General features: G+C 42.4%; 1 protein-coding gene and 1 long non-coding RNA gene across 7 annotated transcripts in view; one reads left to right on the forward strand and one right to left on the reverse strand.

The window, feature by feature from the left end:
• The window catches only part of LOC135294495 (uncharacterized), a 41148-nt gene extending 37832 nt beyond the window's left edge, over positions 1 to 3316 (reverse strand). For both annotated transcript variants that reach the window (XR_010356587.1, XR_010356588.1), the window contains exons 1-2: positions 2700 to 3316; positions 244 to 1497 (exon numbers count right to left, since the gene is read on the reverse strand). This is a non-coding gene — a long non-coding RNA (uncharacterized LOC135294495). The remainder of the gene's footprint in view (positions 1 to 243; positions 1498 to 2699) is intronic.
• The window catches only part of LOC135294492 (alpha-2-macroglobulin-like), a 37227-nt gene continuing 16739 nt past the window's right edge, over positions 2121 to 22608 (forward strand). The window contains exons 1-18 of one of the 5 annotated variants that reach the window (XM_064409823.1): positions 2121 to 2343; positions 6387 to 6570; positions 7263 to 7419; positions 7967 to 8019; positions 8713 to 8733; positions 11535 to 11703; positions 13566 to 13650; positions 14363 to 14486; positions 15196 to 15310; positions 15430 to 15539; positions 15947 to 16108; positions 16374 to 16601; positions 17911 to 17974; positions 19209 to 19351; positions 19709 to 19858; positions 20070 to 20240; positions 20956 to 21055; positions 22442 to 22568. In XM_064409823.1, the coding sequence (XP_064265893.1) occupies positions 2255 to 2343; positions 6387 to 6570; positions 7263 to 7419; positions 7967 to 8019; positions 8713 to 8733; positions 11535 to 11703; positions 13566 to 13650; positions 14363 to 14486; positions 15196 to 15310; positions 15430 to 15539; positions 15947 to 16108; positions 16374 to 16601; positions 17911 to 17974; positions 19209 to 19351; positions 19709 to 19858; positions 20070 to 20240; positions 20956 to 21055; positions 22442 to 22568 (2252 nt within the window). In that variant the 5' untranslated portion in view covers positions 2121 to 2254. Of the gene's footprint in view, positions 2344 to 6386; positions 6571 to 7262; positions 7420 to 7966; positions 8020 to 8712; positions 8734 to 8773; positions 11393 to 11534; positions 11704 to 13565; positions 13651 to 14362; positions 14487 to 15195; positions 15311 to 15429; positions 15540 to 15946; positions 16109 to 16373; positions 16602 to 17910; positions 17975 to 19208; positions 19352 to 19708; positions 19859 to 20069; positions 20241 to 20955; positions 21056 to 22441; positions 22569 to 22608 lie in introns of those variants that run through there. The other 4 variants (XM_064409822.1, XM_064409821.1, XM_064409820.1 and 1 more) reach the window with 4 other exon arrangements.

Here is a 22608-nt window from a genome sequence, read left to right on the forward strand (position 1 = left end):
TGGATTTTATAATGAGATTTCAGCCATTTATTCTACTCTGTGTGTGCTGTGTACTGTAAGTATCAAACACACACACTGTAGATTTCTCATGCCTGAGGGTAAACAACCTTATTTACAACCTTTTTTGCAGCATACAATATAAATTTCTTCTAAGGCAACACCAAATTTATACATACTGTGGATGTTTGTTATAGCATAGCAGAGAAAGACAGAAAACCTCTATATGCCTTGTATGTGGCTTACCCTACAGATGGCCACCTCACATCACACAAAATATGGTCACAGGACCATTTATAAAATTCAGTTACCAATCTGGTTTGCAATTTAATCTACAAAGTGCATTAAAATGAAAATAATTCATTGGTGGTTTTGCCATGCCTGAATTTAGTCATTTGTTCACATGACACCTCAGAAATATGAGTTATATTTGACAGCCCAGCTGTCCACGTCTGGGAAAGGCAGTTCATCTGCTGTCAGGTCCTTCTCTCAGGTCAAATTATTCAACAAGCAACTAAAGTGGATTATCTTTATTCATTCTGACATTTCCAGTTTCATTTGAAGTTTAGCTGATGAAGCTATTTTATGGTATTTCATTTCATTGTGTATCTTCCTGTTCCTGCTTGGTACAACTTGTAAAATGTTCATATTGTCTGAGGTTTTTTAATAGATGACCTTCACTTCACTGTGGTCTATGAAGCATTTTGTCTCCTATACAATGAGAAACCCATTTTTATGTCTTTGGGTGTTGCTATTATTCCTGTTGATTTATCTAAGTACTTTTTCCTGTCATACTTTTTTGTCATATGAAATAAATTGCTTTGGGTTTGTTTGCTTTTGCTTTTTCTCAGGCTGGGAAAACTAATATAATAATTTTGATTTCCTTTAAAATAACAATACTGATGTTTGGGGTTTTTTTTCTGTAGTATTTTTTCTGTCTTTAGTTGAACAGCTAATACAATTTGTTAACTGGAACTGTTCATACAAGTCTTGGGTTTTACAGTGGGTTTTTTCTCATCTGTCACCACACAAAGCTGATATAGGCATTAAGGAGAGACATTCCTTTGCTAGAGTTGCTGGTTTCCAGCAGGAGTTCTTAGGTGAAAGTGCATGGACCAGCTTAGGTATGATACCAGCATCTTCAAGAAATGTTTCCACAGTTTTTTTCTTTTCACACATGCCTGTTCTTCAAAGCCAAAAGTTAAAGTTCACTTTGTTGCTTGGCTTTGGCCTTGAGAGTCAATCGTTGTGCTACAGTCCTTGAGGAGACTGAACAGGATCATACTAGAGAAACAAATGTCTTTCTTGGGATTATTTATCTTTCGTGGCAGAGGTTCCAAAATTTCTTAAGACTTCTGGGGCAGACAAGGATTCCCACATGCACTACTGTTGTGATAGTACAAAGAGTATTTACAACCAAACACATATGCCTTTTCTTCCTCCAGTTGCAGTCAGTAGTGAGCCACTCGGCTTTTGGACAATTGGCAGTCACCTACAAAGCTAAAAAATAGAAACTGAAAAGAAATCAGAGTAAACTATAACAGGATTGGGTGAAAGTGATGTAAACTACAGAGCTCAATATCTTACTTTGTTTTCAAAGGAAAATGTGTTTTCTATAGTGGTCATAAACTTGGAGGGGTAGGACACATCAAATTTTTGTGTCATCTTTGCCAGGCAAAGCAGTGAGGACTGTAAGGCTCGGAGAAAACTTTGCAGAATGGGGCATGCTGTGACTGGAATTTATCAATATTCATGGTGGCCTGTATTAACTTATTAATTTCATCTTCTGTGTCAGTCATTCCAACTCAAAACAGTATCTTTTATAGTGCTGATGAAGAGGAACTGTGAAGGAAATATTGTGGAAATTTAAATCAGATTGCTGTGATTGGATGCTGCCCACAGGGAATATTACCATGTGCCGAACACAGTTCATATCTCCAACACTGCGGATTTCTGATGGGTTAAGGAAAACAGGGTATGAATCATTCAAAGATTTCTAATATAAACATTACCCAAATAAATACCCTTCCCCCACTTGCAGAGTCTCTGGCCAAATACTGTCCCTCTGTTCCAGCTCCTCCTTGCTGCCTCTCCCTGTTTCCGGATGGGCCCTGGCCCCCAGCCCTTATCTCCTCCAGCCCCTGGGCTGTTTGCAGAGAGCTCTTATAAAGAGGCTGACAGAGCACGGAGTGCAGGAGAATTACAAGGTGCAGGAAAACAGCAGCTCTGCTTGGCTCAGCACGACCTGCTCTGCACCATGGGGAAGGACAAGCTGCCCAGCAAACCAAACATCTTCCTCCTTCTTCTCTTCTTCCTTCCTGGAAATACTCCTCTCAACACAGAACCGTAAGCTACATGTGCGGGGGTGGGGGGAGGGATGTCTAAGTGCTCCCTTTTTCCTGCAGTTTCCTTCCCACTAATAACCAAGCCCTGAGTTTCCTGCACAGCTCTGACAGTGCTCCCCACTCCCATCCTGTAATCCCCCAGGTGTCGAGACCTGGGACCCCTCCCCACCACTATCTCTGCCAGTGTATTCCTTCCATCCTCCCCCCAGTCTCTGCCCACAGTGCCCACAGTCCTGCCCTGCAGCTGCCTGATAGTCCAAACCTGGATCTTCACAACATTTTTGCACAAGTATGTTTCTGCCTCGAAACCTCTCAGGGCCTGGGATGTGGGCATGATGCCGGGATCCAGGTTCTTACCTTTCTCAGAGTATCCTTGTTTCAATCACTGAGTTACTTCTCCCCATTCTCCTGTTGCTTTTCAAGCCAGTTTGCTCCCCTTTCTGCTGCCAGTTTGTTTCCCTTGGCAGCCTCAGACGTGCTTGTTCTCAGAGAGATCTGTGACCTAGATTCTCTTCCTGAGGCGCGAAGGCCGGTGCCAGCGCCCTCCCTGGCCGGCCGCGCCAGGCTCTGCGGCCCAGCAGCACGGCTGCAGCTTGAGCTCCAACCGTGCCCGAGAGAGGGGCAGCCCGGCATGGCACGGGCAGGCTGCAGCCTGGCATGCCCACCCCAGCCTTGCCCACCAGACTGTGCTGCTCTGAAGCCTCTTGTCCAGGTGGGAGCAGCCTCCCTCTTCAGAGCTTGGCTGGGTTTCTCTTGCTGTGCTGACAGAGGCACAGCTCTGTCCAGCACGGGTGCAGTAATGCTTGCTGCAGAGATTTCATGCCCACGAGTACTGCCACAGCACTGGCAGAAGGTGCAGCACTGCTGCTGCCCCTTGCTGTGGGGTCAGAGGTAAAGCTGTAACTGGGTCAGCCTGAAGGACCTTTGACTCACGCTGTACCATCAGTCCCTCATTTGTCTGCCCTGTTTGGGTGCTTCTGGGGCAGATCAGCCAGGCAAGTCAGCTTTGGGGTCAGGCAGAGCTCTCTGGTCCCCCTACAGTAACTGATGTAACTAAGTAATCTTAATTCATTCTTGCCCAACATCAGAGGGAAAGGGAATGAAACCATACTGCTCAGACCTATGGACAACATAGAATCATAGAATGGCCTGGGCTGGAAGAGACCTTAAAGATCACTCATTTCCAAACCCCCTGCCATGGGCAGGGACATCTTTCTCTAGACAATGTGCTCAGAGTTCCATTCAACCTGGCTTTAAGCATCTGAGGATGGGGTATCCACAGCTTGACTGGGCAATCTGTGCCAGTGTCTCACCACCCTCACAGTGAAGAAATTTTCTACCTAATCTAAACTTACTCTCTCTCTTACTATCTAATCAAAATTTACTCTTTTTCAGTTTGAAACCTTCCCCCTTTGTCCTGTCCCTTGGCAATAGTCTCTCTCCATCTTTCTTGTAGGCCTCTTTTTGTCCCTTAACTGAGCCCCGTTCTGGGAGGGAAGAACAGAGAAAGGCTGAGAGATGGGAGAGAGAGGGGTGTTGTTGGGGTCCCCAGAAGGAAGACAGGAGCCCAGTAGGGAGGTAGCTCTGAGCAGTGAACTGCTAGGTTGCATAAGGGTAGTGGTTTTGCTGTGGGTGCAGGATAGATCAGATGCTGTATAAAACACGGAATGGAAGCAACCCTTGAACTGAAGACAAAAATTAAACTTCCAACCAAGACATGCTTACTGTGCCCTGTGCAAGTATGGGTATCACTTATTTGGGCAGAAATAGCTGCTGCTATTTCTGTTTAAGAGGTGACCAGCTGGGCAGGAGACACAATTAAGGCTCAGACTGCACATTACAAAAAAAAACATATTAATCAAGTTAGTGCAGCACTGGAACATGCTAGATGGTAGAAACTTCATCTATGGTGTCCTTTGCAAAAGTCCTGTTCCAGAAGGGAAGGTGGGCTTGAGATATCCGGAGGTCCTTTGTAACCAAAACTTCAATGATTTTGGAAGAATGCAGCCAAAGGTATTGCTCTCCTGCTCTGGCTGTACATGTAAGATGTTTTACAATGCAGTGGACATGCTTGGGAGTACTCTGTGTTTGGTCCTAAGTGTGAGGCCATAATGACATTAGAATTGGCAGGTATGTATTTAGGCTGATGAAGTTCACTGCCTTCTTTGGCTGGGTGCTTGTTCTACTAAGTAGCTGAGAGTCAATACACAGACAGACATCATTCCACCTCAAGCTACAGTATTACCTTCTTTGTATAGACAAACTCACCATTTTTGCTTCAGCCACCATCTCTAGGGTCTCCTATTCTTCCTTGATGTGTGCCTCTGTTGGAGTCACTGCCTCTCCCATCAGAGCATCTCCTTGCATGCTGAGGTCTCTTTTGTCATCCCAGATGCTTTTTGTCCCAGAATGTGTATACATGGAATTTGCGACCACAGTTGTTTAAAACACTCATGGTAATTTAATTCTTCTGTCTCTTCTAAACAACACATGCCCAAACACCTAAAGAGAGGTCTATAAACAGCATGGTTTATATATTTGTTTCAAAGGCAGGGAAGCCAACCTAAGGGGAAGCTCTGCAAGTTGGCCAAAATTTCAGCAGAACAGTGAACAGGAAGAGAAATGAGGCCAAATTCCCCACGAACTAGGTCATGCTGTCCTTTCTGTAGACTGGATGTTATTGTCACATTGCCAGTGCCACTGACAGGGGACAGGGGGAATGGCATTAGGGGAAGCAGCATGGGCTGAAGCCATGGTAAGAAGGTTGTGGAAGAAAGGAAATGCTGGAGAAAGCAGAGAGTCACAAGTTGTAACTCAGTCTCTGGGAGGCTGGGGTTCCCTCCTTTCACAGCTTCTGCAGCAGTGCTGACTGAGCAGCGTTGCCAGCAGGCAACTACATTTCACCACAGTGCTGCCTCATAGTGAAGGAAATGCAGGAGGCTGCTGGGATCCCACTGCCTCCACTACAGCTTTAGGACTCCCCAGAAAACTCAGAGCCCAGGCAAAAATGTAGCTCTGGATGGATGCATCTGTATTTGTCCTCTATTCTTTTCTGAACACTTCTTGACAGCCTGTTTGTTACTTATTACTGATTGAGAATTTTCCAAGGCTGACCAACAGTGCTCAAGTTTGAGTGGTAGGAGCTCACTTATTATTTTCCCTTTATGAACAGTTCATTTGCTATTTTAGCTACTCAGTTCTATCATATGAAAGTCTTTTCCACAAATATCTAAGTCAATTTTTAGAATTTTCTTATCCTGCACAATTAGGAGAAAAATGTACTTTCAAGAACATCTAGGTATGTACTGAAGAATAGGGGTCTCAGCACAAACTGTGGAGGTTTGCACTGGTTCCTATCCCTTCTGTCCTATCTTTCAACCAATCAATCCATGACAGAATTAATAATTTGATTTATTAGTAAAATGATCCCTTTTATTGAATGGCAGCTTAGTTTAAAGGTCTTCTGTGAGGGTCCTTTCTCAAAAGCTCTTTGAAGATGCAAGTACACTTGGGGTGCAATAAAACACTACACCCTAAAATCCTTTGTGTGCTCATCTTAGTAAGGTCCCAAACTGCAAGCACTCACATGTTTGCTCAGCATATGAAGGATGTGGAAACCTGGATAGGCAAAGACTGGAGGAGTCAGACAAGTGGGTGGGTTTTTTCCTCAGCTGTTTTTAGTTAATGCCTTTGAGTCTCAAAAGGAGATTGTGGGATATACAAAATTCAATTAACAGCCTGAAACCTTTCAAACCATCCTTACTCCCTGCTGTGAAGCCAAACAAAACATCCTTTGTGAAGCACTCCCCATTAGCATAGAAATTGTTCTTTCTACTGCAAGCATTTTCCTGCTTTTAGGCTAATTAGTTAGACCGTTTAATATGTATAACCCCAAAATAAAATGAATGCTCATGTTATATGCACTGCAATTCTCAGGGATGGCAATGGATTAGGCATGCTGATTTGTTAAATTCCCTTCACGTAATACTGTTGCCTTAAAAGTGTTTCACATTTCTGATCTTTCTTGCTTCCCTCCCTTCACAGGCAGTACATGGTGCTAGTGCCCTTTCTGATCCACACAAATTCTCATGAGAAAGTCTGCGTTCAGCTGACCTACCTGAACGAGTCTGTGACGCTGAGTACCACACTCGAGTACCTAGGGGAGAACAGGAGCCTGATTGATGATGTGGTGTCAGAGAAAGACGTGTTCACCTGCATCCCTTTCTCTGTGAGTATCTCGTCCTTGTGGGATGGTCTTTTGTGTTTATTGATGTGGCACAGTAGATCCAAACAGTCCAGAAATTAGAAATAAGACACACTGCAATCAGAGACCCCTAAGCTACATCGGACAAAAGAATTAACTCCATGGGGATGATTGACTGTGGTAGTCTTACGAGGACTAATTTTCCCCCGTTACCAAATTCTGTGTCCCACATGATACTTCTCTGCATGCATGTCAGAGAAGTTTTTGCAACTTTGGCTGACAGAATGTGCCCCATGGTTGTTTGATATATGTAAGCCTGAGATGAAACATACCAGTGTGGACTGAAAACTGTAGACGCTGGGGGCTTGTTAAAGACAGTGAGGTCCATGAAGTCATATGGCTGCTTCTGGAGCATATTCCGAGTTTTTTACTGCAGAAGGTTGATTTGTGAGTAATGTAAGCAACAGGTTCCGTACCCTAATTAATGAATCTAGGTTAATTTTATTTTTGATAAATTGTGTGACCGAATAAGATCAGGTTCAGTATTTCTTTAAGAGAAGTATATAAATTAAGCAAGGCAATATTTTTTTTTGCTCCCTGCACTGAGTCTTTTTTGTCCCTTTAGGGAACTTTCTGACCCAGCTAGCACTTCTTCCTTCAATGCTCAGTGCAGTGGGGTGAATCAATAAAGCAGTTATACTCTTCATTCTCCTTAGCTTCCAAAATCCAATAGCACATCAGTGGCGTTTCTCACTGTGACGGTGACAGGGGACACACTGCACTTCAAGAGCCGCAAGTCAGTGCTGGTCAAGAATTCCGAAAGCTTGGTCTTCATCCAGACAGACAAACCCATGTACAAGCCTGGACAGACAGGTACCAGGAATTGGGCTGGTATTGACTCTGACAGCAAAACATCTTAAGGGCTCCATTCTACAGCGGTGTTGTACTTGTGTTGAAGTTTTCAGGTTTCTTCATGGGGGAATCTAAGTAAATCTTATTTCTGTCAGCTGAGGTCTAGTTCACAGCACTTTCATTATTCCTAATCCTCATTCTCCAGGCATAGCATCTCACCAGATGTAGACAGGCTCCAACTCATTCTATTCAAGTAGAGGCACAAAACTGGGATGACTGCAAAGCATAGACTCCCTTGGCTGCACCAGAATCAACAAAGCAGGACAAGCACTCCCAAGAGTTAATTCAATTCAGCCAAGACCTGATTATCCTTCTAAATTTATCTGTCCCTCACTATCTGCAAGAGAAAGAGCTTGAAGTAATTGCTTCTATTACTTAGAGATCTCAGTTCAGAGCCTGTTGATCTGTGGAATGAATTTGACTTATAAATGATTGAAACATTATCATTTCCTGGTGACGGCTACAAATTTAACAGTGGAATTTCCTTTTTTTCTGTTGCACTCTTCAGTTCAGTTTCGGATCGTCTCTCTGGACAAAGACTTCTACCCACTGAATGAGAAGGTAGAGCCTTAATTCCTCGTTGTTAGCCAGGACATTTAATTCTTAAATTAACACCATTGTTGTCATCACCCAGAACCACTGAAGACAGCCTTTAAAGCATATGCTCTCTCACACCATTCTTTACCTGTTCCCTGTTCTATCCTAGGATACATTCCACCTGTTTCTAATGGCTGGAAAAAAAAAATCCCCCTTTTCAGAAGCATATAGTAGTTTAAAGCCAGATTTGCAAATCAATGTATGTGGCTAAGCATGTGAGCAGGGATCTAATTCCTGAAAAAAACGTGTGGGACAAGTTTCCATGGGTAATGACAAGTGTGCAATTGTTTCTGGCAGTGGGTGTGATCCCACACTTAGAGAGCAGCATGACAAGAACTTGTTTTTATGGAACTGGTCAGAGGTGCAAGCCCACCTTTTGTGTTATTTGACAATCAGTTCCTCATGCAGACAAGTCCTTTGAAAATTGTGCTTCATCACATCTTCATACAGTGGTAAGACAAAAGGTCAGGGCCCTAAAATATTATAGAAAAGATTCCATTAGCCATCAAGAACCAGGGAAAAAGAGCGAGTACAGAAAGGGAACAACATAAAGGACTTCCTAGAAGTTTGTTCTTCTGCACTTCAGTCCAAATCTGGAAATTACTCCCCTGTGATTAATATTTCTAACATTGATTTTCTTTTGCTCTTTCCCCACAGTTTCCCTTTGTCTATGTTCAGGTGAGTGGATAACTATATTATTATTTGCAGAAGAATGTGCAGGCACAGAGCTACCAGTCCCCAGCAGTGGTGTTTTCAGGTTGAAGGGCAAGGGAAAAATTACAGGTCTGTGACCTTTTCCCTTTAAAAAGGAAGGCTGAGTAGTTGGGAATCAAAATAAATTCCAATAATGTTTCTTTGATCACAGAATGAGCTGTGGAGAAAACTAATTAACAATTACAAGCCATGCTGTGAACAGAACTACACTTGGCTAGAGGTCATCAAAATGTCTTATGCCTCTTCCCAATCAATAATGGGTCTCTGTCTGCCAAGTGTGGTTGAAATTAGAGAGCAGAGTTAAATAAGCTATCAAAACCAAAGAAATAAATTTAGGTACAGACATCCACTGTCCTCCCAAGCATGTTTTTTGGGTTTTTTTTTTGGTCTGGCTTTTTTTTTTAATGGTTGAACTTCAGTGGCAGGCAAAAGATATAGGAAGGATGTTTCAATGATTCAAGCTCTCACTTTTTCAGATGAGAACACAAAATTTACAATTATTATTTGGGATATCTTCTTTTGAAAAAACTTATGATGAGGGCTCATGGACAGACCCTGAAATTAGTGTGCACATGATTTATTTTAGTTTATGCAATTAATGAATCCTTGTAGTCAGTCCTTTTACTGTTGCTTGCTGCATGGGGTTGCTGTCTCCATTCTGCACCATCTCTGTCTAGAGCTGGAGTCCTTACAACAGAGGAGGCATAAGGTAGGCCAAAACCAGGCTGTGCTGCTTTTTTGTATCCCCTTTTCAGAGTGCTGTCATTCTCCTTTCCCATCAACAAACTTCCAAAAAAGAGTTGCAGAGCTGGTGGGCCACTGATGATCTGTGAATATTGGAGAAAGAAGAGAAAGAGAGTGGGAGGGGTGGATTAGCAGGCTGAACCACCTTTTGATAGGGCTGTCCCATGGGGTCCCTTCCCTTTCAAAAAATGATACTTTACTGAGCACAGAAATGTAATGAACAAGGAGCATTTAAAGGAGCAAGAACAAATACATCTTCCAGAAATATGTCCTGGCCTAACAAGCTGAATAATTCAATAACCTTTGTGTGTATGTGTCAATGCCATGAAAGCCTTCACTTTTAAACCCGTAGGAAGGCCATCTGTGTTTTCAGCTCTAGTCTGTAAAGCATGGTGTTTGTCTGTGCTGTTTAAGCCAGTTTATGTAGGCCTTGTCCTTCATCTTCACCATTCTCTCTCCCTTCCTCATCCCCTCTCCCTCCTTCTCATCCCAGTACTGCCCTTTGTTTGGATTTCACAACTGTCTACAAGGCACTCTTGTACATCGGGAAACTCCTGGGGCAGAAAATTCACTGGATTATTCTAGAGTACTTTCTTCAGCCAGATCAGACCTGTCAGTGCCCTTTACCACATGATTGCATGAAATTTGTACAGGACCAAAGGAAAGAGTGGCAGGAGTGAAGAAAGGTAACAGCCTAAGCGTCAGCACTTCTAAGGAAATAAATGTCCATCAATCCACACCCTGGATGTCACTAATTTATGTTACAAAGTACAAAGGCAGAAGTTAGTTTGAGTCTGCTATTTGTGAACTATTATCCTGACCTATTTTTAGTGTAATTTTTAAAAAAAATTAGAGCACCTTTCTGAGGAAGGAAACAAACTGGTTTTCAGGGCTTCCTTATAAATACATCACAGGAATGGCAACAAGTTCACAAGCCCAGCTTGAAATGTAAGCATTCATTGTAAACATTTTCTTGAACTCCTCTTCTGAGGAAGCCCAGTGGTGTCCCTCACAATAAGTGATGAGCTTGTCAGCAGGGTTGAAATGTGGTGATGAAGAAGATTTGGTCAGAGCTATGGGATGCATTTTACTGACTGTGCCACCCTCCCAGGTGGCTTCTTGGGAACATGGCCCCCTCTTCTCCCCCCTGAATGATGACCTCCAGCTAGGAGAATGTTGTTCACATCTCCATTTTCCCTAAGCCCTGAGATAATATCTCAAGGAAGTAAATGCACGTAGTCACATACCTTGAGTCACACACCTATCTAGAGTAAATAAGCTTTTGGTGACAGCCAAGGCACAAGGATGCATTAAACTATGCAGAACCACTGTGCTGTTTCAGTGACTTCTACAAGAAATTTGGGACTGAGGGAATTAATAATTGATGGTCAGTTAATAATGAGCAATACACAAATGTGGTAGTAGTGGTGAGACTTCAGCTCCAGCATTAGGAGCATGGAGAAACAAGGGAGGGCTCTCAGCTGGATGCCTATATGTGGAAGTATAATTTCCTCTGTTCCTGTCACCATTCCCCCACCCGGTCACTGGCTTAGGACTCTTATACATGTACATTTCTCAGTCCCATAGATAAGTCAGGTGTCTGATTCCTCAGCAGATTGCATACTGATACTTCAGCAGTCTTCATTCCAGCCAGGGGAAAAACACAACTTTTGCATGCTGTATTGTCAGTCAAGGAAGCTGAAACTTCCCCCTTTTCTCCATGTGTTTCACTTCTGATACCAGTTCTGTTCCCTTCTGTTACCCTGCCAGTCTGTCTTGCCTAGCTTCCTGGCCCCATCCTTTGCAGGTACAGCTGAGGGGAAGACAACACAAAAGTGTTTAAAAGCTTTCTTGCATGCAAGTTATGCAGAATTGGCAGGTAAGTACTTTCAGAACCTCACAGATTGTTAAATAATTCTAGATAAGTATTTCCCAGCTGGGATGTGCATGCACTGGGCACTGCACTGCTCTGTCCCTGGAGCTCTCCTGTACTGTCTTGTGCCTGTTACCCTCACCTGCAGGATCCCCAGAGGAACCGTGTGTACCAGTGGCAAGGGGTGGAACTAGAAACAGGCTTTACACAACTCTCCTTCCCCCTCACCTCGGATCCCATCCAAGGCTTCTACAAAATAGTTGTGCAGAAGAGCTTCTCATCCCATGTGGAGCACTCCTTCAGCGTGGAGGAATTCGGTAAGGAGAGGAATTTGACAGTAATGCCTTTTACTGTGACCACTCAAATTGGAATTTCCTGGGAACAACATGGAGAAGGGATGGATGGAATATAACAGCAATGGGGTTCATAGGGGCTGAGCCAGAAAGCGCCAAGTATCAAAAGTGATTGCTGACTTTACAGCATCTCTGCAATCTGTCCAAGTTTGTATTTGCTCAAAGTGCTCTGGGGAGCACAGGACATGCCAGAATTCCTGTGTGTGGCTTGTGGCACCAATTTCAGCTTTGTCTCAGTTGATTCCAGTCCAGCAGCTTGTTGCAAGTAGCACTAGATATGAACGTAAGAGATGAAAATATTTTGGTGGCTCTATTTTGCTTTTCTCATCATCTGCATAAGGCCTCTTTCTCCACTCGTAGTCCTCTCTATCTTTGCTCTTCCTTGTTTCTGTGACAGCTTAAAAAACATGTTTAGTAGAAAAATTATGATTAAAAAAAATCCATGAATGTTACAAAAAGGCTGCTAGGAGAGACTGAGTAAGAAGAAATATGCTGCTGCAGGGAGCCTTTTAACCCTCAGCTCTCTAACAAAGCTTCTTGGGTGATCCTGGATGTGTATTCTGACCATAGATGTGTATTCTGACATAGTGAACATTTGAGAAGGCTGATTGGCCAGTGCTTCACACTCTCAGGCTCTCCACTGACTCTGCATGAAGACCAGATGTTTATTCCAGAAAAAGCAGATCCATTGATCAAGACCTGCTGTTTCTGTAATATGCAGCCCTTAGATTGCCATTGAAGTCCATGGGAGCTTATTTGATTTCGAGTCAGGCATGGTAAATAATTTGACCACAAACCAGGCTTCAATCTGCCATGGCGACAGATGGCCTGTTCCTTCTCCCACAAAGACCATCCTGAATGCCCCACAAAATCAATGTTAAGTCCCGTTGTTAGCCTCCTCCTAACCTGATTTTTCTTTCCTTTGTCCTTTAGTCTTTTTCTTATGAATCTCTCCTATTGCTATTTCTCTTACAGTCTTTGAGGAAATGTTTCCTGGGGTTGAAACACTGAGCCTTGCCTCCCATCTTAGAGACAAATTTATGTCTAAACTATATATAACCCAGGGTTATTTTGCATTCCCTGGATGTGCACCCACTCTGCTGTTATTTCTTTGTGCTGTGAAAAAGCCCTCAGCTGCACCACCTGAAAGCAGGACATTACATGCTTCAGTCCAGTCCTGGGCATGAGGAGTTGGAGGTGTAGGGCTGCAGGATGCAATATGGGAAGAGGGATGTAACAATGCTCAGGAGCAAAGGATGTATTTTACTTGTGCCCCTTTATATTGGGCTTTAGTGCTGCCTTTTCCACTTGAAAATATATATCTGAGAGTCTGTGGCTAGATTCACTTGAACTCTCTGGGTATGCAGGACAATATCCCACAGTGCATCTTAGTGAGCCTAGGGGCAGCTCTGGATCTCCAGAACAGCAAGAACCAGCCAAGAGAATCAGTGATCTGGGGCATTTCAATGTGGTAAATTATAAAGGTGGTGAATGTGCTGCTCCAAATCCCACGCTGCAAATTATGCATTGTGAAGACATCACCCAGGACCAGTGTGCCCTCATGAATGGACACAGGTGAGGGATTTGCTCAACTCTCTGGTGCCACATAAGCCTCTGCTGCCAATAAGGCAAGGTATGAGTTACAAATTTCCTTAGTTGCCTTTGAACCCAAACAGTGGTGAAGGCTGAGAAAACCTATGAAAGGGGTAGAGATCTATACTGAAGACCACAGAGAGATTCATATGAAGAAGATCCTGCTTGGGCTGCTGTGTAGTAAACAACTCTTATTCACTCTTCTCATACCAGACTTTCTCTCTTCCATCTAGTGCTGCCCAGGTTCGAGGTCCTGGTGAAGGTCCCAGAGATGATCACTATTAAGGACAACGAGCTTCCAGTGTCTGTCTGTGGTCTGTGAGTCACAGAACTCCTGTAAATCTCTCTTGCTTATCCTTCACTCTTGGTCCTTTTTGCTGAGGACCAAAAGAAGTGCTCAGGAAGGGTTTTTAAACTTTTCCCAGGCATATATAGTGAACACTTATTTCATTCTGTCAGATCTGAACCTGCTGCTTGGCCTGAACAGTCAAAGTGAAGGGTCTTCCTTGTGTTCCTTGAAAGATCATGACAAACAAATCTGCATCTTTCTCTTCCCAGTTTATTTCACATTTTCTCTTTCTGGCTTTACTTTTCTTCAGTTAGATCTTCTCTGCCAATGCTGAACCCTCAAATACTCCAATATGCCAGATCAGACATCACTTAAATTGGTGATGCTAACCCAGTGTTCTCATTTTTAACTCATAAATCTCTCCTTCTGAGTACTGGTTGTCTTTCCATTTCTTCATTGAATCCTGAGCAGTTTGTAATACACAAATGCTCCTGGCTGAAATAATTTTCTAAAGTCAACCTTTTTCTGCAGAGACCTCCCACCTAGAACAGGATGAATGTATCTTCCATGGATAATGGAAGAATCTCACCATGGAAGTGATGGAAATCATTGAAATGTCAGATTAGTCATCCTTTCAGAAGTATTAGGAAATCATCCACAGAGGTCTTTAAGGAGATGTGTCTGTGTGACTGTGACTGACTGTCTCCCTATCTGATACATTGTTTAACACACTGTGATTAGGTACACATATGGGAAGCCTGTTCCTGGTTTGGTGAATGTCCAAGTATGCCGGAAATTTTCCCAGTCTGCTTCAAGTTGTTACGGAAAAGAAACAGAATCTGTGTGTGAAGAATTCACTAGGCGGGTGAGTCCCAAGATCAAAATGTGGAGGTTTTTCTGAAGGTTAGTGGGCAATGTTGTCTCAAGAAAGATCAAATATGTTGGGAGAGAGTAGGATATCAGAGATAGCATTCTCTCCAGGGAGAAGCAGAGAATCTCAGAGGAAGGCATTCCTAACAGAGGGATCATTAAACTGGAAACAGAACTGATGATGAAAACCTGAGCCCATTGAAGCTAGTGACAGCCATGAGGTCTTTGGCATTGTTCCACAAACTGAGAAAAGAATCTTTGAAGGAATTTTCTAACTGTGAGAGGGACTGACTGTGAGCAAGGAGCAAAGATGAGGAGAAAACAAGAAGGCTGTATAGAGAACGAGGAATAAAGATAAGGTGGTATTGTATATGGGTCAAGTACAGGAGAAAGAGCAACATCATAAAGAGAGAAGACAATGGAAGAAACAGGAAGAAAAACAGAACTAAGGCAGGAGGGAATTAACAAGGAAACCAGTGTGGCCCTTGGAAAACTGTGTGTCAGGTACCTCACAGAACACAGAAAATATGTGGATGAAACACTAGGAAACAGGTTGAACACACATTCTTGGAGACAACTCTTAAAGAAATTCTGGAACTTCAGAATAGAAGTTAAGCATGTTGGGTCTGGGGTATCTATTTTCATTCCTCAAGGCACAGACTTTGTTCACAGAATTTCGATTTGCTCTTCAATCCCTCGCTTAGGCAGATGTTCATGGGTGTGTTTCTGGTGTGGTGAGGACCAAGGTGTTTCAGCTCCTACGCAAGGGATATGAGATGAGCATTGATGTACGAGGCAAAATCACAGAAGATGGCACAGGTACGTAGGACATGAAGAAGGCAAAGTTATGGCAGGCCTACATAACTGGCAAACGTGGAAGGTGGCATAAGATGACTAGAAATTCATTAATAATCCCTCTTTACTGTGCTCTCTCTCAGGAATAGAGATGACTGGAACAGGCTCCTGTGGTATCACATCCACCATGAGCAAAATCCGTTTTGACCTGTTGGACTATGTGTACAAACCAGGAATCCCACTCTTTGGGACGGTAGGGAACTTCTGAGACCCTGGGCAATGAGTGGCACAGCAAACACACAAGTGCACAATCCCATCAGGTGGAGTCGTGGGGTGTGTGGGTTACATGGTTCAAGAGGCAGGTGATATGTGGTGGAGGTCCCAAATGAAGCTGGCCGGAAAAACTAAAACTACTGAGGAACTTAGGATCCTAATAGATCATTTCCATGGGCTGATCAGGTTGTTTTGCTGAGAATTTTCTCAGTTGTTCCCTCAGACACCTCAGGGGATGCCTCACACATTTCCACATTCTTTTCCTTTGTTCTTCTCTATCAAGAAATATCCTGCCTGGCAAGGAGGAAAAGAGGGAAGAGGATGTATTACTTGGGAATTGTTTTTTCTTGCTAGTCTAAAACCTGAAGTTTGTTATTGCTTTGTTAGGTGAAGCTGGTCGATGGCACTGATGCTCCACTTGCCAATGAAACCATCACGATTACTGTGGGTGGAAACAAGTACAAAGGGAATTACACTACAGATGAGCAGGGACAATCCTGGTTTTCCATAGACACTACCAGCTTCACAGAACTCTCCCTGGAAATCCGAGTGAGTGGCAGAGACAGGGGTAAGCCTCTGTCTTTCTCTTCAACAGGGGAAATGTCTGTCCATGGATTATCAGTCTTTTCTGACAATTGCAAAGTAAGGCAAGTTTCTTGGTGGGTCACCTCACTTCTCTGTGTCTTCTCTGCATGTTATTCACAATCTCCTAAGAATGCAAAATACAGAACATATCCAGAGTTTTTCTGTGGACTTTTATGTGACTTTATACCTGATTTTGTTTGGCTATGAACCTTTTATTCTTTCTTCTCAGGCAGAGCATAAACCTGAGCTGAACTGTTATGACAGTGACTGGATGACACCGTCCTATGAGCATAGTACGCGCAGAGTAACTCGCTCTTACTCCCTCAGTAAGAGCTTCCTCAAAATTGAGCCAAAGCCTGAGACATTAAGTTGTGGCTCCTCAGCAGAGGTCCAGGTGCACTATATCTTCACACCAGAGGCCATAGGGGACCAGAAGAAAATTGTCATTTATTATTTGGTAAGACATATTTGGAGTTACTTTGATCTACAGCCACAGAAATTACTGTGTAACCTCCAGCTATGTTCCATGGTAAGCAATCAGAGCACTGCTGTATGGCCAGTAATGATGGAGAGCATTTGAAATGGAAAGCGTGGCCTGCAACAGTGCAATCTAAATACACTTCGCTAGTGTTTCTCTTTTCTCTGTCGTCTGTGTGCAGAATTTTGGGAGACCACAGTAATTGGAACAGACTGTAACATGCTGGCATTAAGAACTATGAATTTGTTCATTTTGGGGATCAGAGAAGAGAGACTAATTGAACTGTGCCCAAACAATGACATGTCAGTCTCTCTTGGGAGAACAGGAAGATTCAAATGAATATCCAAATGTCTTCTCCCTAAATTTGTTTTTCTGGTTATCCCATTTAATGACACTAGCAGAGAAGACAAGAGTAGCTTTGGGAAAAATAAAATATGAGTAGAACAGACACTTCATTTCTGATGGACTGCACAGAACATCAGGGGACTTAGACTGATAGTCAAAAATGGAAATAGAAACCTGTGATAGAGATGTCTATGTCCTTCTTTTCAAGACTTCTAACAATTCATGGAAGGACAAGATACCTGCTTATCCCAGTTGCCTGGGAAAATTGATTTTAGGATGTACATGAAGCGGGTAAACAAACAGTGAGATAATCTTCAGTTTTACAGATGTGGATCCCACATCTTGAAATTAAAATATGGTATTGTGGAATAAATAATCAAAATCAGTCCATATCAAAAGTAACTGAATAAAAAGCATTTTTGACTGTGCAAAAGGAATCTTGTTCTAGAAATGAGGGAATTACAGCAAGAATTTAGACTATTGCTTACTACCTGACTTCAGGTACCTTTTTCAAACTCTTATTCTTTGCATCCTGTGGTCTTCTGTCCCAGCTTTGTGCAGTTATAAAACTAATTCTGGTGAAATTTTTCTTCATACTGTTTCATAATGCAGCTGGGAGAGGAATGAGACTTTTTGACCTCCAGTCCATTCCAAATTGTTAGAAATGTGCAGATGACTCCCAGATTTATGTGTGGTTAGAGGCAAAATGCATTTGAACCTGATCTATATATGTAATATGTACAAAAGCAAAGATAAGTATGATCAATGTGGTCCTCCTAGGAGCAAATATTTCTGTCTCCAAATAACCAGTAAATTCCAGCCTGGCACTTGCTTAGCATCTTCTTGGTATTGCTCACACTCTTACAATTAACCCAATGAAGATTCCTTCTCCTGCCTTTCAACACTGTGACAACAATTCGAGGAAGATTTCTCTGTTACACAGGTGATGGCCAAGGGACAAATTGTATTAGCTGACACCTATGATCTGAATGTGAATCCTGGAGATGGTGAGCAGATCTATGCCTTTTTAGCATTCTGATTCTAATTTGGGGCAGGGGGAATATAGATAAGTTACTTCAATTTAAGCACTGAATTTAGCATTTCATTCAAACTTTGCACGTAATGTTTGAATTTTCAAAATTAAGCCTTTTTAGATGGCGTGGCTTTGGTTAGTTTTGTTTGCTCTGAGTTTCAACAGGTGCTATTTTTTAATGACAAAATCTTAGAATATTCAACCAAAAATAAGTATAATGTTTTGGCCATTTCCTAAAACTAGCACTTTCTGATGGCCACTCTACCCTATTCTGATTCTGGATGTTTACCAGTGCTGTGAGACTCATGCATACAAGAAGTAGGAAGAGCGTGCCTCCATTTCTTTGTCTCTCTCATTTCCCCTATTTTTTGTATTGTTCCTGCCTTGTAAGCATGCAAACACATGCATATCTATATTCTAATCAACACATTTAAATTTATTCACATAAATGTCCAAGGATTACACATTTCAGTACCAGAGACAGGCTGTGATGCAACTTTAAATGTCTTTTGAAAATGAGAAGAGGGAGACATTTTTTAAGTCTGTGAGAAGGAGTTGCACTGCAGTGGATATAAACAGATTATGGCAGTAAAAGATCTCGTGTACTATAAAAAGTTCTGTATCCTCACTAGGAGCAGTGACTGAACTCCCATGCAGGCTGGTACCAAGGGATGTTCTGTCACCTTGTCTGGATTGTGACATAAAGCTCAGGCCCTGATAGAGTTTTCCAGTACAAAGGGGCATTTTCTACTGTGTTTGGAGCAATAGTTTGGTGTTCCAGATAAGTGCTTGCTTAGTAGTAACTTTGCCAAGTTATTCTTTCAGCCATTCTGCAACCTTGACTTCTGTCACTCTTTGCAACAGTCATGTTTGGTTTTTTTTTTGCCTCAACTATTTTTTTGTAGATTTTGGAGCCTGAGGGGAAAAAAGGGTTGGGAGCATCAAGAAATTACACCATATGTTAACTGGGGAGAATCTAGAAGGCAGGGAGAGGCCCTCCAAACTCAAGTGCTTTGTCAATTCACAATCAGTCTTTAAATGCAGGTGTCTTCAGTAGCAGCCATAAGTTTTAGTCATGTGTCAGTTTGCCAGCCCCTGATAATTAAAAATATTCATCAGGGGTAGACTTGACTTTTTTTATCTGGGGGAGGCAAATGCATATACTGGAACCCCTTGCATATTGAATAGCCTTTTACTCTCTCTGTTAGCTTACGGGACATTTCGGTTGAGCTTCTCTGTCGAGGCAGCAATTGCTCCTGTGGCACAGATGCTTGTGTACACCACTTCACCCAGTGGGGAAGTCATTGCCAGTTCACAGGATTTCCAGGTTGAAATGTGCCTCCCCAATAAAGTGAGTACAAGTCATGGTTTATGCAATCCATGTTTGTCTTGTGGACAGCAGCTCAGTTTAGATTTCCAGAATGAAGGCAGAATTCACAATGGGTTCATGAAATGTTCTGACCAGATGTTGACTGAGGATTGGTGACCAAAATAAGCTACAAAGTTATGAAAATAAAAAAAAGGGGAGTAAGACAGAAACAAAAAGAGAATCACTCATCCTTATTAATTACATTTATTAATTACATTGATCAAAGATGAATATCCATTAGACACTAGCTGACTTCAGTTCACACAGCTAGAAGAGTCAGACTAATAATGTAACAGTGTCTGGAAAAGTGGATGCTTGAACTTCCTTTTCGATTTGCAGGTGAGATTGAGTTTTGCACCCAAGGAAGGTCTTCCTTCTTCCAACACACATCTGCAACTCCACACCTCTCCAAGATCCCTGTGTGCCCTTCGTGCAGTGGACAAGAGTGTTCTCCTTATGAAGCCTGAAAATGAGCTTTCTCCCAGCTCTGTGAGTCTTGGCTACTTTTGGTAATGAGCAAGTACAAGAACCAAGCAAGCACTCACTAACAGCACTATAGACACGGGGCTATGTATTTTTACAGTTGCATTCCTTATACTTGCTTTTTAGAAGCTGGCATTTACCAGTGGAGTGTTAGGTTGTTTCTGTCCCTGTAAGTGGTGACCTGCTGCATTGTTCCCTGTTATTTGCATTTCTCCAGGTGTATAATCTTCTCCCAGTGAAGGAGAGCCAGGGTTACAGCTTCAGGGAATACTACTTGGAAGAAGACAACGTCAATCCATGTGTATCGCTTGACAATCTGTCATTAAATGGATTTCTCTACATACCCATTTCTTCTGATGGCGAAGGGGATGCCTATGACATTCTCAAAGTAAGCACCAGCCTTTCACTTTTCTCTTTTGTTCCCTTTTTTAATTCAGTCTCCTCTCTTCTTCTCACCTGCCCTGAAGGGCTTTTTAATAAAAAAATAAGCTCATTTGCTGTAAACTCGCTCATGTTTGTATGCAAGAAAATAACCAGGCTCAGTTCCTATATCTACTTAGCCCATAAACAGCAACTGAGTCCTTTTCTAAACCATTAAAGCTTTGAAAGGTCTCCTCATAGTACAGACACCTACAAAAGGGCTTGGATAAGGAAACAGTCCTGAGAAATTACCTCTAGTGCCATAATATTAGAAACTCCTCATTCACTCATGTTTTCTTTCTCTGGTTTAAATAGGTCTTTATTAAAGTGTCAGTTAATTTGATAACCCACAAATCCACGCGTATCCCCTCAAAGTGTCCTGCATAAGTACCCTCCCTCCAGTGCATTTCACACAGACCATTTTCATGCAGGCAGCTGTCCCCAGGGTAGGCCTGTGGCCTTACTTTTCCATCTGATCATACCAGGATTTAGCCTTAGTATGAGAATAACATGATAGAGACTCCACATCTGTGTCAAACCAGCCTATCTGGAATTTACACACAAGTCTTTGTTATTCTGATCAATACCAGACTTAGGTACATCCATTTTTGACATACTAAATAAAGTTTATTTTCAAACAATTTTTTGCATATTCTTTGTTCTTCTTTCTCTTTGTTTACTAGGAATTGGGCTTAAAAGTCTTCACTAGCAGCAAGATCCATAAGCCTGAACTCTGCGAGCATTACCCAGAACACATGATGGAAAGGAGTTACAGTGGTTCTAGTACCTTCTTGGTTTTACCTCTCACACAACCTCCTAAAATTTACCACCCTGTCTCTTTCCTTCCCTCTTTGAATCCTTGAATATTAATTACACAGGCAGATCTGATTCAGATTCAGATCTGATTCAGATTCAGATCTAATTCAGGATCCTTCCCTTCTGGACCTAGTCCTGAAATATGAAACTGATTCACCTCTGCCTGCATCTTCCCAGGCAGCCAGATGTGCCTGGCTAGAACTGTGTGTGCTTGGTGACTCCCATGCCAGCCCCTACAGCAGCAGAGGGCTTGTAGGCAATAAAGGAGTTTTTCAGCACAGAGTAACAGAGTTTTCTTCCCATCAGACCTGAGTCCAGCTATGAAAACCTAAAAAAGGAGCATCTGCTTCTAGGCAGCCGCATTCTAGCAAAAGCTAGAGGAACAACTAGGGTGAAAGTGGGCCAAGACAAATGAGAAGGTGGTACAATCCCATGGGTCAGTATTTTACCACTGGGGGCTGACAAATTTGGTTCTGTTCCCAGTTTCCCCATTTACATGACTATAAGGGGCTAGGTAGGTCACGTCACTTCTCTGCACGTTCAGTGACTGTGAAGATAGAATGATATTGCTTTTTTTTGCTTGTTTTCTTAAACAGATCTGAGATTGGAAAGACTATATAAAAGACTCACCTATATCACTTCCAGTTACTTTTATGGTGCAGTACCCCAGCTCCAATTAAACAATTGTAGCTTTTGGTCCAGTGACAGCTTCTAGCCTCCTACTCATAAGGATCAGATCTTTGGTTTTGACAAATGGAGGATTTGTCATCAGAGTATGGCTCAAGACAGCTGTCTGCTTTGAGAAGATGTAAAGTCTTCTAGGCCTCCTGGAAAACCCTTTCATAAGGCATAACAGTATGCAACACTGTGAGATGGCCAGAGATGTAAAGACCCATGTTAATTTTTAAAAAATTCCTAAATGGAGGGCTAAATGTGGCTTCTGTTTCTGGTCACATATAAATGCAATCAATTCTTCAACCAGATTATTAAACTCTATGCCATGATAATATTTGGGGACAGTAAGCTTCACATTTGATTCTGCATTGCTATAAAAATATATCCCCATATCATCATGCATGGTTCTTTTGGCACTGAGGGGTTTGCTGGCAGTGTGGGAAGAATGCTCAACTCCATCCAATCTCTGTAAGAAGAGTAGCAACATTAAGAAAAATTAAAAACTGAGATGGCAACAGAGAAATTTATGTTTCTAGTAGCCAAGATGTCAAAGCTGTTCTTTCCATTTTAAAATTTGACCTAAGAATAGCAACTACCTGGAGGGAAAGTAGTTGTTCTGGTTTAGAATGGAGTTTGACACATATTTCCTTTCTTCCTGTCCTTGAATAATTTTGCTAGTCTCTGCAATGAATCTGCATGGAGAATTGAGTTATGGCATGGCAGAAGATATGGTTGATGGCAATCCAATGGAGACTGTCCGGAAGTACTTCCCTGAGACATGGATCTGGGACATAGTTTCAGTGAAGTAAGTGTTCAAGAGAATGTAGAGTGTGGTCACTAGGCCA

This window comes from Passer domesticus, chromosome 2 (genome assembly GCF_036417665.1).
Source record: "Passer domesticus isolate bPasDom1 chromosome 2, bPasDom1.hap1, whole genome shotgun sequence".
Lineage (NCBI taxonomy): Eukaryota > Metazoa > Chordata > Aves > Passeriformes > Passeridae > Passer > Passer domesticus.